Below are 15,310 nucleotides of genomic sequence, written 5' to 3'. Positions count from 1 at the left end.
AGAGAGACAGAGATCACAAGTAGGCAGAGAGGCAGGCAGAGAAATAGGAGGAAGCACGCTCCCTGCTGAGCAGAGAGCCTGATGTGGGGCTCGATCAGAGGACCCTGTGATCATGACTTGAGCCAAAGGCAGAGAGGCTTAACCCACTGAGCCACCGAAGTGTCCCAATATATACAAATATTTTGAATGACAGATTCTAAGATGTTCAGGTTTCCTCTATAGTACAGCAAAATAAAAATTTAAAAATTGGCAAAAAAAAAAAATTTAAAAATTGGCTTTTTTATTGGGCTGATAATAAGATTAAGTCCTTAAAATTTGTTGAATGACAAAATGTTATTTTAACAACATATATAATTTTTAAGATATAAATACATCTCTGGGAAGTCAAATGTTAAGGTCTCAAGGAAGATGAATCTCCCTTAGAAAAGTGTTAAACAGAGTCATGGTCTCCTCTACTTCTGAGAATTTGTCCTAATGCAAATCAGGAAATCATTCACGAGAAACAAAGTTCTGTGAAGATGTCAATGGCAACATTATTTAAACATACTTAAAAGAAATGGCAACTATCAAATATAGTGGTTACATAGTGTTTTCACACAAAGCGCAGTCTGTTCTCATCTATAAACATAAACATTGTGAAGAAACAAAGAGTAAGTGAGCCAGAATGTAGGTATTTCTGTGCTGTAACTGTAGCTCCGGGAACTGTGTGCACACACCGGTCAGAATGAGAAATGAAGGTGCAAAGGGAGGAAATTCTGCTTGAAGCTTGCGGAGTTATTAGCAAAGCCCGTTTGTTCTTGTCATCTCACAATCTTTCCTTTGTATTCAAATAAACTGAAGGGAAAGCATACCTTGACTATTTCTCCAACCACACAGAACTCGAAGAAAGCTGTAGGTCTAGAGAGCATTATTCCAAACCACTGAAGAAAAATGTTGGTAACACATTGGGAATACAAAATGGTACAGCCACTGTGGAAAACAATATGACGGTTGCTCAAGAACTTTAGCAACGAATAACCATACAATCCAGGAATTCCACTTCTGAGCATGTACCCAAAACCCCTGAAAGCAGGAAAGCTCTATCCGTGCATTCACTTTCAGAGCAGCATGAATCACAAGAGCCAGGAGGTGAAAGCAACCCAAACTCCATCGCTTGCTGAGTGCATCAACAAAATATGGCGAACGCCAACGACAGGACAGTATTCAGCCCTTAAAAGAAAGGACATTCTGACACCTGTTATAATATGGATGAACCTTGAAAACACTATGCTAAGTGAAAAAAGAAAGCAGTCACATAAGGACAAACGCTTTGTTTCCACTTACCTGGGGGATCTGGAAGAGTCAGATTCACAGACACAAAGGAGAACAGTAGTTGTCAGGGGCTAATGGAAGAGGGGGAGGGGAGGGGGAGGGGAGGAAATGGAGGTGGGGGGATTATTTGCCAGGTGCATACTGTCAGCTTGGGAAGATGAAAAAGCTCCTGGGGGATAATGGTTGGGCCACAAAGTGAATGTACTTAATGACACTGTATTACACATTTAAAAAATAGTCAAAATGATACATTTTATACTATGTGTATTTTACCACACGAAGAAAAGAATGTTTTATCATTCTTTTTTTCTGTGGGTCCTACTGGAGGCCCCACACCTGAGGAGGGGAAAGGGTAATTTAGAAAAAGTTGGTAACATAAATCATCTGTGAGTTATTTACATGGTGAGCAAAATGGTTAAACTATTTTCACCTGCTTGAGGACTGCTGTCCTCAATCATCTACAGTGTTTAGCTCTGCTCTGGGTTTTTTGTGTTTCAGGCATTCAATAATCCCAAGTAGCTTCTTTTATCTCCCAAGGTCCTTATATTTAGCAGTCACTGGTGAGCACAGGAGTGGGGGGAAAATAATGTAAAAAAAAAAAAAAAAAAAACTCTTAGGCAAGAACAGAGCTTCCTTCAGTTACTCACAAAGGAAGCGGACTTCAAAATCCAAGTAAAATGAGCCTCGCTTTTTTTTTTTTTAAAGATTTTACTTATTTATTTGACAGAGAGAAATTACAAGTACACTGAGAGGTAGGCAGAGAGAGAGAGAGAAGGAGGCAGGCTCCCCGCTGAGCAGAGAGCCCGACGCGGGACTTGATCCCAGGACCCTGAGATCATGACCTGAGCCGAAGGCAGCGGCTTAACCCACTGAGCCACCCAGGCGCCCTGAGCCTTGATTTTTTAAAAGGTTTTTATTTATTTATTTATTTTACAGAGATCACAAGTAGTCAGAGAGGCAGGCAGAGAGAGAGGAGGAAGCAGGCTCCCTGCTGAGCAGAGAGCCCGATGTGGGGCTCAATCCCAGGACCCTGAGATCATGACCTGAGCTGGAGGCAGAGGCTTAACCACTGAGCCACCAAGTTGCCCCAAATGAGCCTCACTTTTTAAAAAGGCACTTGTCAAGTTGTGACCCCATAAAACCAGATCCTGAAAGTAAGCAACGGTGGTTTCACCTTCCAAGTGGTATCACCGTCCACTGTTTGCCATATAATCTAACTCAGGCAACTCCCTCCCACCCTCATTTGAGAATGAATTCCCAACTCTGATTTTCCTGTGGAGAGTGGATGAGAAGTAGCCTGGCCTATGGCAGAAGGTCTGATTTTCCTCCTTGCCCACTGTCTCAGGGGTATGTTGATGACTACAGTTACCCAGTCAAGATGGTGACAAACAAGAAGACCTCTCTTCTCTTTTCCCTCTCTCTCTCTCTCTCCCTCTCCCTGGGGGTTCAGTGGAGAAATGGGGTAAAGGGCATGATTGGGTTGTTCCCTTAAAATTGTTTAGAAAACACTGACCAATAACACATACCATAACTGCATCTGGCATGAGTAGCCAGGTGTAAAAATTAACCACCAGCCCCCAACATAACGAGTGCATAGCAACTTTACACAAATCCCTTCAACATTTCCACAAACCCGAAAAACTTGGTCTTTAATTTTACTGTCAACTCTAATAAAACTGACCTGTGAAAGATCATATTTGTACAATCACGATGCCTGAAAGTGTCCTTTCCTCCTATGAAATACTATGAAAAAAAATTCTGTTCTAATTTCTTCAATACCAGCTATACAATGAAATTGTTTCATAAATTTACTTGGTGCCTTTTCAAAAGGATGAATAAACTTAAACAGAGTTAAACAAATATTTAGAAAAATTGCAGGAGGTTTTTCGCTTAAGGAAACTAAGAACTTGACACCCCACTTCTGGATGCTTTTCTCTCTCTGAAACGTTGTACACAGCAGCAGAGGACCTAGGTTGAACACGCAGAACTGGTTTTCAGACCAAACTGGCTGTTTTGATCACGCGGTGTCTGAGATGAATTTATGCCCCATGAACTCTGGTTTTAGAAATTGCAGCTTAACATTTTTCCCTTGTATTTGCACTTTATTAACTCAAGTTTCACCCTTCACATCAAGGCTATGTTCTAAGAACTATTCCCCTAAATGGGATACGTAAGTAGGGAATAAGAGAAATGTTAAAAACAAGTAGAGCTTCTTTCTTAAATAAATACTAGGTGGGGAGATGCAGAGAGAGCTCTTGAGTATGCATTATGGACGCTTGTTGTAATTCAAGGACAGACCACTCTGAAACACCTTCCTCTGATCTTATGTGTTTATGGGCAACATTTCTATGCACACAGGCAGCGGTGTTCCTGGAATCGTGGGATCAGCCCGACTTCCGCAGCCTCATTCACAGCCACTGAGGAATCAGGATAGACCTAGTCAGAGGCCTTTCCAGCAGGTTTATAATACACTGCAATGTGAGCTGTAACGTCAGCACGCAGACACAAACCAAGATCGCAGGAGACCTCCCAGGACAGTCTATAACCTTCAGAACTGCCTGCGGGAACAGAAAGCCCAAATTCATCTAACAAGGCTGCTCTTGGTACTTGAAAATGGATTATTTCTTGAGTGGTTAGTCATTAGTTACAATCCACTCTTATAATCCTATAGTTCAATAGCCCTAAAGATTCATGCTTCCCAGGCTCTGATTTGTAATTGGGTTGGCCCAAATAAGGCAACTGCAATCAGAGCACAGACCAAGGCTACGGAAGAGCTCTTCCCAATATAGTCACTTGTACCAAGAGAAGTATTACATGAAGAGACACCAGACTCTCACGGGAACTTCAAAATCTGACTAAGCAAACAAGGCAAATACAGAATGCCTTAAAGTGAAGACAGTATCCAAAAAGCTCACTTGTTCCGTGTGTCATTTACAGTCTCATCTGTGTAAGTGGGAACATCGTTAGTGTTGCCCAGAGCTCAAGATGGCGTTGAAGGATAGCAGACTATGGCACTCTTTGACATCAAGATTATTTTGAGCTCATTATTTCTGAAAACATGCAGACACAGGAATAGCTCTGTAAACAGAGAAGTTAACCCTTCATTAAGAAAAATTTACACTTAAAAAGGAAACCTCTGTACTTAGGAGCATCTCCTCTCTGCAGCATGAGAAGGATTCTGAATCACGAGGAACTTAGCACTGCAGAAGTCACTGACTTAAATCTCACAAGTCTTATCTTTATTTGGGGTCCTTTTCCTGGTGCTTTTACCCTCGTAACTGTCCTTCCCTCCAATTCCCACACCCAACACACACATCTTTATTTCATCTTTGGCTAAAGATAGCATCTAATACGGTGTCTTGGGCCATCTAGGGGAATGATTCCATTTTGGACAACATGTATACATGCTAGTAGATATGCATGCATGTTCATAAACCTGTTTTCCTCTTGTTAATCTCACCTGTACTGGACAGGGCCTAAGACAAGAACTCAGAAGAGTAGAGGGAAAATTATTTTTCCTCCCTTACTTTATCATGAGAATTGCATAATCGGGTTCTCTTGCAAGATCAGCTGGTCTTCTAGAGTCATGGACATGAAATTACCCCATAATACTCTAAAATTCTAAAGATCAACCACTTGCCCTCTTTCTTGACCTAAAACCCGCCATCATGCCAATTACCAATAAAATACTATATTCTACACAGAATGCAAGACAAGAACTTAATAACTGTCAGTAACATGAAAGAACTTACATATTTTCCCCAAATAAATACAAATGACCTCTCTTCTGAAAAACAGTTCTCGGGCACCTGGGTGGCTCAGTGGGTTAAAAGCCTCTGCCTTCGGCTTGGGTCATGGTCTCAGGGTCCTGGGATCGAGCCCCTCATTGGGTTCTCTGCTCAGCAGGGAGCCTGCTTTCTCCTCTCTCTCTCTGCCTGCCTCTCTGCCTACTTGTGATCTCTGTCTGTCAAATAAATAAATAAATAAAATCTTTTTAAAATAAATAAATAAACAACAGTTCTCACTGTGGAGAAAATATTAAACACTGAATCATTTCAAGAAAGAATTTAGGGAGGACTACCAGTAGACATTAGTCCTGGAAGTTCATTTTCGTGGCTGGATTATACACGGAGATAGCAGCACTCAGTTCTCGGTCAAAGGAAACAAAGCAATAAAGGAAAGAATTCCACTTAATCCATTTAGCAATTCTTCCATTACTTTCTTTTAACTGAAACATTCATACACGAGGAGAGGTTTCCATTCTTTAATTTTTTAACATAATATACAGAACCACAATACTATTTCCATTTCAAATTATGGGCGCTTACATTCAAATACGCTTGGATTTGACAAGCTGCTGTTACAATACTGAGAAAATTCATGAAAAAGGTATTTAACAATTTGTAAGATAATCAAGTATCTTTTTGCTACGTGGGCCAATGCATTAATAGTAACTTGTTTAAAAATGCAGTCTTTTGGACCTCAAATTATTAAAAAAGAATATGAAGATTATATAGTCATACTTTCTGAATTTCTCAGACCCATTCCATTTCAAAAGCTGAAGGCAAATGTTACACATCAGAACATTCATGAGATCATATCTGCTCTGTACCTACTTATTAAAATAAAAACCAGACCATACTTTCCTAAAGACACAGCTATTTCTAGGCTACATTAGTGTAATCATAAAAGACTACTAGAACTAAATTATCACTTTTATGTTAACAATTTTCACCACAATACATCTTTCCTAAAAAGATTTTTTAAAAAATGCAGGATTTTGGATTTCCCTTACTGAATTTAACATAATAGACTCTCATACTTTCTGGCTTTAATAAACTTCAACTCTTTTTTCCAACAGGAACTATCTACACAGCACAGTGCGACATACAATTAATTATTCCAGTGAGATGTATACTTAGATTTACAATATGATCAACACAATAGTGCCATACAAAGTTTTTCTGCAGGTAAAAATGCTAAGAAAGGCCACAGTGGACAGTGCCAGACACTGTGAATACAGTAGATTACAGGTACCACTGAGGGTCAGAGGAGACCACAAGTTTCTAATTTTTTTTCAGCAATGGGAAAAGAAAAACATTTAGAGAAACATAAGAATAAAAATATATAATTCCACTGTCAATAATAATGTAACTTTTCAGATACTGCTTTCTTAAACAGGCAAATTAGATGAACTTTAAGTTAGAGAAAGTGAACAAGATCCAAATACGAAAGATGTTTCTTGTTTTCTCATCAAAGGAATGCACTAGGATTAGCACGAGGATCTTTCTGGTTCCTGTATCTGTAGGTCAGCCAAACACCCAGGATCTGGAATGGAAGAAAGAAGAAAAGAAGAAAGAGAAAGTATCATGGTATCTGTTTCTTCAGTTTATCAGTACACAATCCGGTCCCTCTGAAGCACTTGGTTTTCTTTGTTCAAAGAGGAAGAGATTTCTTTTTCCCTTGAAAGTGCTAAAAGTAGCCCAAATTGAAGCCCTAAAAACAAGTAATATGAATACTAGCTCTCCAGAGATGTCTGTATCATAATCCCCAGCACCTGGGAATAGGTTACCTCACATGGTAACAAGAACCAGGCAGATGTGGCTTGGTTAAAGCTATTGAGACAGGGAGATCATATGGGTGGGTTCACTGATGTAGACACAAGGGTTCTTATAAAAGAGGGCAAGACAAAACAAAATCAGAGACATTGAGAAAAGATAAAATGATGTCAGAAGCAATAGGAAGCAGAGTCAGAGAGAAGATGTGGCATGGCTTCCTTGAAGATGGAGGACAAAGCCGTGAGCCACTGAGTACAGGCAGCCTCCAGAAGCTGCAAAAGTCAAGGACACAGCTTCTCGCAGAAAGCCTCCCAGAGAAGCCTGCCTTTCAGGCTTCTGACCCCAGCAGTAGAAGATAATAAATTTGTGCTGCTTTAAGCAATTCCATTTGTGACTATTTGCTAGAGCTGCAAGAGGAACTTTTACTGCTGAATTGTCTGCTGAAACACTGAATAGTCTGGATAGCTAAAATATCACATTATTTTGATAACTGAGAAACAAACTGGGTTCAGGAAAAATTTAGCACTAATGAAAACTCCACAATAACAAATTTTGCTAAAGCAGATCTTTAAAAAATATTCTAATTCCTATCTTTCTCAAGGCCTGGGGATCTCTCATTTTAGAAAAATACTGAGTTGTTACTGTTACTGTTTAATACTTAGTACTTTAGTACTTTAGTATTTAGTACTAAATACTGTTAGTATTTAGAAAAATACTGAGTTGTTACTGTTACTGAGTCGTTACTGTTACTGTGTTGTTTCCCACACTAGGTTCACCAAAGCGTTAACCAATATAATTTTTTTAAATTAAGAATGTGTTCATTCTGTTTCCACTACCTCAAAGTTGATTTACTTAACATAATCAAAAATTCTTTGAAAAAGACAGAAAATTTTAATGTAACAAAATGAACTTCAAATTACACCTTCCACTTTAGATCTGTGCCAACTTTTCATCTAAATTTTGTTTGACTTCATAACTACTCATTAGCCCTTTAAGCTACTTCTAGAGAATTGTGATCAATCCAAAATTTCCTCACTACCAGAGTAATAATCCCTGTGTTATACTAAAACTCACGACTGGCACTGATTATATTTATAACATGTAAGAGCCGATGGAACTATAGTTTGTGAGCTGAATCAAGGAAAGATAAATCTAATTTAAGGAAGTGGGAAGTTTGGGGTGGAGTATATATAATGGGGGGGGGTTTACTTAATAAACACATAAGGAGTACTTTGTGACAGGCTCTGTCGTTCACACTTTCCAATTCAAACAGTCCTCCCAAACACCCTGGATGATGGGAACAGTATCCTTTTACCAGCAAGGGAACTGAGGCAAAGAGGTTAAATAAGAGTCACACAGGTCATGAGGCCTAGAACCATGGTTCAAACCTACAATCTATGCTCTCAGTCATATTTGGGGATGTATGTGTAATCAATCTGACATACTAAAGGTCAATCTGGGGGAACATTCTACCCACCATGGCAACCAGGCTGGTTTTTACAACACTGAAACCCTTGCACACCTGTTGTGGACAGCAACTCCTCAGACACCCCTGCCCCCCTCCCAATCTGCACAAGTATCATTTCCTTCTCCCACCTCAGAAACACAGGCACACAGGGAGAGAGTTTGGGTGAGAATTTTTTGAGCTTTTAAATAGTCTGATTATCAGCCCTGGATATAGGCCAGTAGTGTAAGTTACAGGGAAAACAAAGCAAGTGGGTAAATTAAATGAGACACTCATAACCTGAAGCCTCATTTTACCAAAACTTCATTCCTCCATTTCAGCTGTAAGTGACAAAATCGGACTTTGTCCCATTGTTGAACCATGATCTCATCCCTCCCTCCCCAGGAGAGACTGGAGGGGATGCCACACCCAAAATACAAAAAGATCAAAGTTAGATAACTAATGGATTTTAAGCTTACAAAGCTGGTTAAAATGATCTAAAGAGTCTCAAGAGTAACTTTGATTAGAACTGATCATGAACTCCAGTGATCCCAGAACCTAGGCCTAGTATGCAGCCCACTAAGCATACAGTATATTACACAGAAATATGTGCAGTGAGCCTATACATTATTTTTATACTTATTTATTAAATTGTATGCTTATTTATTACATATAGAAAGGCAGAAAGTAATATGCCAAAATATAAACATTGGTTATTTTTCATTCACATTAGTAAATCCATCCAAATTTTCATGTTCAAAATTTTCTGTATTTTCTAAAGTTTCTACAAAGAATATGTACTAACTTCAACTTGTTAAAAGTTATTACATCTCAGCTATTTTTCAGATTCTAAATCAAAGCTTCTTTTATGGTTTAAATTTATTTTCAGCTATTATAAATAGTTCAAAATCAATCTGTTTCACCAAGGAAAGGAAGTCATTGGTTAGCTTCATCTCTCAGATTCAGTGAACTACTGAATAAAACAAAAAATTAAAAAGTTGGTATACCTATAATATATTCACTACCCAGAAAATAGCAGGTTGGATAAATTATTATTAAAATCTCTAGCCACATATGTAAAATATTAAAATATAGAGCAGGATTCCATGAAAGAACACCAAGTCTTCTTAGCTCTTAAGACACCTAAGACTCATGAGTTTATATTTTTTGTTTTTAAAGATTTTATTTATTTGAGAGAGAGAGAGCATAGGTGCATGGTGGGGGGGCAGAGGCAGGGAGAGAGAGTAAGAGGGAGTGCAGGGCCAGACATGGGGCTTGATCCCACCACCCATGAGATCATGACCTGAGCCTCAATCAGAACAGGTGTTGTTCAACTGACTGAAACACCCAGGCATGCCCCCATGAGTTTATATTCTTAAAAGAATTAATATTTTTTAAAAACAGCAGGGGGAAGGATGAATAGGCAGAACAGAGAAGATTTTTAGGGCAGTGAAAAATACTCTGTATTATATTCTAATGATGGATACAAGTCATTATATGTATGTTGAAATCCATAAAATGTACAAAAGTAAACCCTAATGTAAACTATGGACCTTGAGTGATTATGATGTGTCAATGCAGGTTCATCAGTTGCAACAAAAACACATTCTGTTGAGTAGTGGCGATAATGGGGGAGACCATGCCTATGTAAGGACAAAGGATATATGGGAAATTTCTGTAACCTTCTCTCAATTTTGCGAAGGACTTAAAAGTGCTCTTTAAAAAAAAAAAAGGGACAACTGAAGGTAATGTAACCTGATGAGAAAGAAAGAAAAGAAAATGGAGCTGCTCAAAAGAATTAAATTCTCAAAATAAATTCCAAATATAAAAAGGAAGCCATGTGGCAAAATCTGGCTCACGGGCTATATGGAGATTGCTCATTCCGGTTTTTCTCCTATCTGTATTTTTAAGTTTTCATGAAAAAAAAAAAAATCGTACTTTTAAAAAGGAAATGAAGGAATAATGCACAGAATTGTTTTTAAACAGTACATCAATTTTCTTGAATCAATGTCACAACCAACCCACAAGTAAGACAGCTCTTTCATGAGAAAAAGTGAAATGAAAAAAAAAAAAAAAAAAACAAGCTCAGGATAAGAAGAGATGTCAGTGGAGACTTCCTGTAAGAAATGAGTATTAACTGTGGTCTTTATCTCTACTTTGTTAATAACAACCAAATGTGAATTTTTCATTCTCCAGAGAAGAAAAGAAAACTGAAGAGAATAAAATATACATATATACAGATATATGTATCTATAATGTGCTGTATTTTGACCCAACATCATATCCATGTAGAGTGTATGCATTATCTACACAAATGCAGTATACGCATTATATATACCACATTAAATTTTATTTTCTCCTGTTAATCAATCTCATGCCATTCTGACTCTGCCCAGCTAGAAGGAACTTAAAGGGCAGAAAAAAGTATTCCTTTCCCACCCACTCTAATTTAACCAGCTCATTACTGAAGAACACAAACTGGCCCAAGGGTTTGCAGTTATAAACAACGAACATTCCTTTCTAGTCCATTTAAATAGCCATATGATTATCTCCATGAAATAAAGTGCTATAAATAGAATGTATAAATTTAAAAAATTTTAATTTTCATACATATTGTTAAGTCAACTATCGCAAAAAACATCTGTAGATATTTAGAGTTTAATAAAGACACTGCAAAAGGAATTAGCGTTCCTCCAAAATTATCAAATAACGAGTGTGGTTTTGCTTACAGACACCTATATTATACATAAATGTATTAATCAATATGATAGATATTTTAACATAGTATAAATATATGTGAGATAAATAAGAAATTAATAATAGTGTTTACCTGTAGTTTTTGGAAAGCTAGAGATAATGGGAGACGGGCTTGAAAGGCCATTTTTCAAAGCACATCTTTCTAAGTACGTATGTGAGTGTGTCCTAGACTATATATATTAAACAGCGTGAATGTCTCACCTATTCCAAAATTAAATTTAGAATTATAATTTATCATACAACTCTAATAGGAGAGACTCTAGAAATAACCCAGCCTAAACCATTTCATGTGTTCATTAAATTTTACATTAGCCTCCACCCTATATAAAATTAATGCTAGATCTGTGGGGTCTTCTGTTTTCAAGCCAGGGCTCCTCTGATTATAATACTAGTTCTCAATAAAGATATTTATCAATACATCCCCAAAATTAGGGGCCATGCTAAGGCAAAATGCCATGCCCTCTTGCCGTATAAAACAGAAAACCCCCTGACGAAAATGGAAAGATAAGGAGTTACTTGCACATACCTCTGTAAAGCTGAAGAAGAGACCAATGCCCCCGACAAACCTCAAAACCTCTCCGGCGTATTTTCCTATTATTGGAGCACAAGGTGAGCATGGGTGGCTGCTTTTGACACAGCTCTGTATCAATTTGGGAAAAAAAAAAGAACTTTTATATCAAAGTGCAATTATGAAAAGCAGATAAACACTGAACCCACCTAAAAATGAGTGGCTGGAATATTATATCCAATCTGGGCCTGGGCTGTTTCATAGCATCCTAAATTCTAAAATGGTTCCCACTGGGCACCTGGGTGGCTCAGTGGGTTAAGCCTCTGCCTTGGGCTCAGGTTATGATCTCAGGGTCCTGGGATCGAGTCCCGCATTGGGCTCTCTGCTCAGCAGGGAGCCTGCTTCCTCCTCTCTCTCTCTCTGCCTGCCTCTCTGCCTGCTTGTGATCTGTCTGTCAAATAAATAAAATCTTAAAAAATATACAAAATAAATAAAATGGTTCCTAAGTTTCCCAAGCCCAGTATACACACCTTGAATACCCCCCCACAGCCCCCAGCTTTGAGCATGGATGGGATTTGTGAATACGACAGTCACTCCCATCTTTATCATGCAGTTACACAAAGACACCATCTATGTTAACAGAATGGGGTGATTCTCATGCTGACTTGGAGGCCGCCATGTTGTGAGATGGCTGTACAGTTAGAACCTGAGAGCAGCCTCCAGGAACTGAGGAAAACCCAGCAAGAAAAATGGGACTTCAGCACTACAACTACCAGAAGCTGAATTCGGCCAACATCGGCTGAGCTTGGCAGACCACCCCAGGCCTCGGATGAGATGATCCCTGGCCAACACCTTGATTTCACCCAGGTGAGATCTTAAGTGGAGAACCCAACGAAGCCATTCTCACGCTCCTGATCCATGGAAACTGAGAGAACACCTGGGTAGAATTCATGTGTCACATAGCAGTAGAAAAATAATAATCCCATAAAAGAGGCCATGTTGAAAGGAAATCCAGCTCACAGCTCAGAGAGACGGTAATAGGAGTTTCCTGGAAATTTAAACACGTGTACTTCCTAGGACAGTCAAGCTCCAAATCTAGCCTCATATTGGGGTCGGTCCTGGGACAATAGTACAGCTCTAATTTGTCCATCGCTAACTCAGCTCCCCTGGAAACAACATGAAGTTGTAATGGGGATAAGGGGAAGGAGGAAAGGGGTTAGTTTCATGTATCCTCCCCGCTGGGGATGTTTAACTGGTTAAAAAGCCCCCAAATCCAGGAAAGACCATTCCTCCTACTGCCCTGAGATGCTTCAAAACCAAGATATTTCTACAGCTCTTCTGCGCCTCTAAGACTGATGTAGTCTTATTTTTCTTCCACAACTTGTTCTAGGAGGAATTGCATGGGAAGGAATTAGGGGCAAAGAACTGTGAGCATCTGTGTCTGGCAGGGCTCTGGGATACTTAGTACTCTCAGGAGTGGATATGAGAACAGACAAATGACACACCAGTGTACATGGAATATAATATAGGTTCATGTAAAACATTTTAAAAAAACAACTCAGCATAAGGAATTCCATTTTCTTCATGTTAATCATTATTCCTCTGTATATAATACGTCTCCAGAAAATATCTTATACTTTGTACTTACAGCCAGACAGGTGTCATTTGGGTTAAAACTTCGAAACCCACAGCAGTTTAAATTTCTCTGGATGTCATTTCGAGCACTTGCTGTATTGTTCCAACCCACTTCCAGAAGCTGACCCTGGAAAATGCATGTAATACATACACTGACATGAGTTATCCCTGCACAAAATGTATAGAGCTAAAGCTTGTGATTTTTAATACTGAGTGTACCTAAAATAAATGCTCTTCCTAAGATGATTAAAAGTTTTCAAAGGGTAATACCTAAATCTACAACAAAAATTAAAGCACATTGGGGACACATGGGTGGCTCAGTGGGTTAAAGCCTCTGCCTATGGCTCAGGTCATGATCCCAGGGTCCTGGCATAGAGCCCCTCTTCGGGCTCTGCTCAGCAGGGAGCCAGCTTCCCTTCCTCTCTCTCTGCCCACCTCTCTGCCTACTTGTGATCTCTGTCAAATAAATAAATAAAATCTTAAAAAAAAAAAAATTAAAGCACTGCTTCTATTCCAAGAGTGAAAAGTCTTCATTTTTACATGCTCTTTAAAAGAAGCACTTAGGTCATGATCTCAGGGTCCTGGGATCGAGCCCCGCATCAGGCTCCCTGCTCCGCAGGAAGCCTGCTTCCCTCTCTCTCTCTCTCTCTCTCTGCCTGCCTCTCTGCCTACTTGTGATCTCTGTCTGTCAAATAAATAAATAAAATCTTTAAAAAAAATAATAAAATAAAATAAAATTTAAAAAAAATAAAAGAAGCACTTAGTTCAAAAGATTCTCAGACTGAAACAAATTTTCCACTGCCCTAAACAGAACTGCATATTGTTTCACAAATTAAGAGTTTGAAAAGTGTAATTGCTAGAAAGGTATCACAAATGTTTCACTGCATAATGGTTGGAAAAGGCAGGGTGAACATCTTTCAGCAGTGGTGCTTTTTACCCAGGGAAGGGAAAAATCTCACTTCAAGGATGCCAAAAAGTAGCAACACCTTATGGCATTTCAGGGTTCCAATCAGCCCCACTAATACAATCAGGAACAGCAGATTCTAACTGTCTCCAGTGAAATGCCATTCTGAGGGAAGAGGAGTTATCATATATTCCAATCATTCTCCCTCTTTTTTCCTACACATACTGTGAGGTGTAATAAAATAAGAGAAAAAAAGTCTTTGCTTACCTGTTGCCCCTGGTTCAGGGCTAAGCAAGCACACGATACAGAAAACTGAACAATAAATACAAGTAAGAGAATAATCATGTACTGAGAATTCAAGTTAAGGTATTTCTCAACACTCTTAAAATAACAAAATAGAGGTACTGACAACTTCGGAATGTACTAGAAGGCATTCAACCAGGAAACAGAACAAATGGCGCCTAGAAAGTTTACAAAGAATTTACACAATTATTATTTTCATTAATACACTGTAGATAGTTCATAATAAAAATACTAATATTTAAAGGATAAAATATTAGAATTTCTTTTAAATTGAAATAAAAATCCTTACATGTATAAAATAAGAAATACGTATGGATAAATGTACTTAGGTTTTCTTAGAATTAAAATCTTAAAAAACAATCACTGAAATTCGCAACCACATACTAACCTTTTGGAAAGGGTCTAGAGGTCACTGAATCAGTTCAACTTACCTCTGAATTTGCACGGTATAAAAAGGACTATAATTTGCAGAATACATTCTTCATGATGTGAAAAGGAGAAAGTGGGAACATATAAACATACAGTAGTCTTACCCTAAGAAATATTCCTAATGTTGGTGGAACAAACACACGTAGGGCATGCTAAGAGTTGCTCTCTGGCAATGACTTTCTTAATGAGAATTCTAAATCAGTGGCAGTTATCAGAAGAATAAGCAATAAAAATAAGGACAAACTCAACTGGGTTAAAAATTCTGCTTTTAAAAAAGGATACAAAAAAAAGCAACACCTGATGGTGCTTTACAGCTCCAATCAGCCCCACCAACGCAATCAGGAACAGGAAGATGCCCACGGCGATGACCACGCCGACCACCCGGAGGCTGGAAATCAGCCCAAAACCAATGCCCCACGCCGCGATTCCAATGAGCAACAGACTGACCAACTACAAAGACA

General features: G+C 38.6%; 1 protein-coding gene across 1 annotated transcript in view; it reads right to left on the bottom strand.

Annotated features, from left to right (window-relative positions):
• Positions 1-5,561: 5,561 nt before the first annotated feature.
• Positions 5,562-15,310, bottom strand: part of TSPAN13 (tetraspanin 13) — a 33,380-nt gene continuing 23,631 nt past the window's right edge. Inside the window, exons 2-6 of the mRNA XM_004743393.3 lie at positions 15,132-15,299; positions 14,385-14,465; positions 13,227-13,340; positions 11,597-11,710; positions 5,562-6,639 (exon numbers count right to left, since the gene is read on the bottom strand). Of these exons, the coding sequence (XP_004743450.1) occupies positions 6,565-6,639; positions 11,597-11,710; positions 13,227-13,340; positions 14,385-14,465; positions 15,132-15,299 (552 nt within the window). The 3' untranslated portion in view covers positions 5,562-6,564. The remainder of the gene's footprint in view (positions 6,640-11,596; positions 11,711-13,226; positions 13,341-14,384; positions 14,466-15,131; positions 15,300-15,310) is intronic.

This window comes from Mustela putorius, unplaced genomic scaffold (assembly GCF_011764305.1).
Source record: "Mustela putorius furo isolate JIRA1106 unplaced genomic scaffold, ASM1176430v1.1 tig00003845_pilon_pilon_pilon, whole genome shotgun sequence".
In the NCBI taxonomy this organism is placed as follows: domain Eukaryota; kingdom Metazoa; phylum Chordata; class Mammalia; order Carnivora; family Mustelidae; genus Mustela; species Mustela putorius.
The sequence above is the reverse complement of the archived record's forward strand: the minus strand, read 5'-3'. Positions and strand labels throughout refer to the sequence as shown.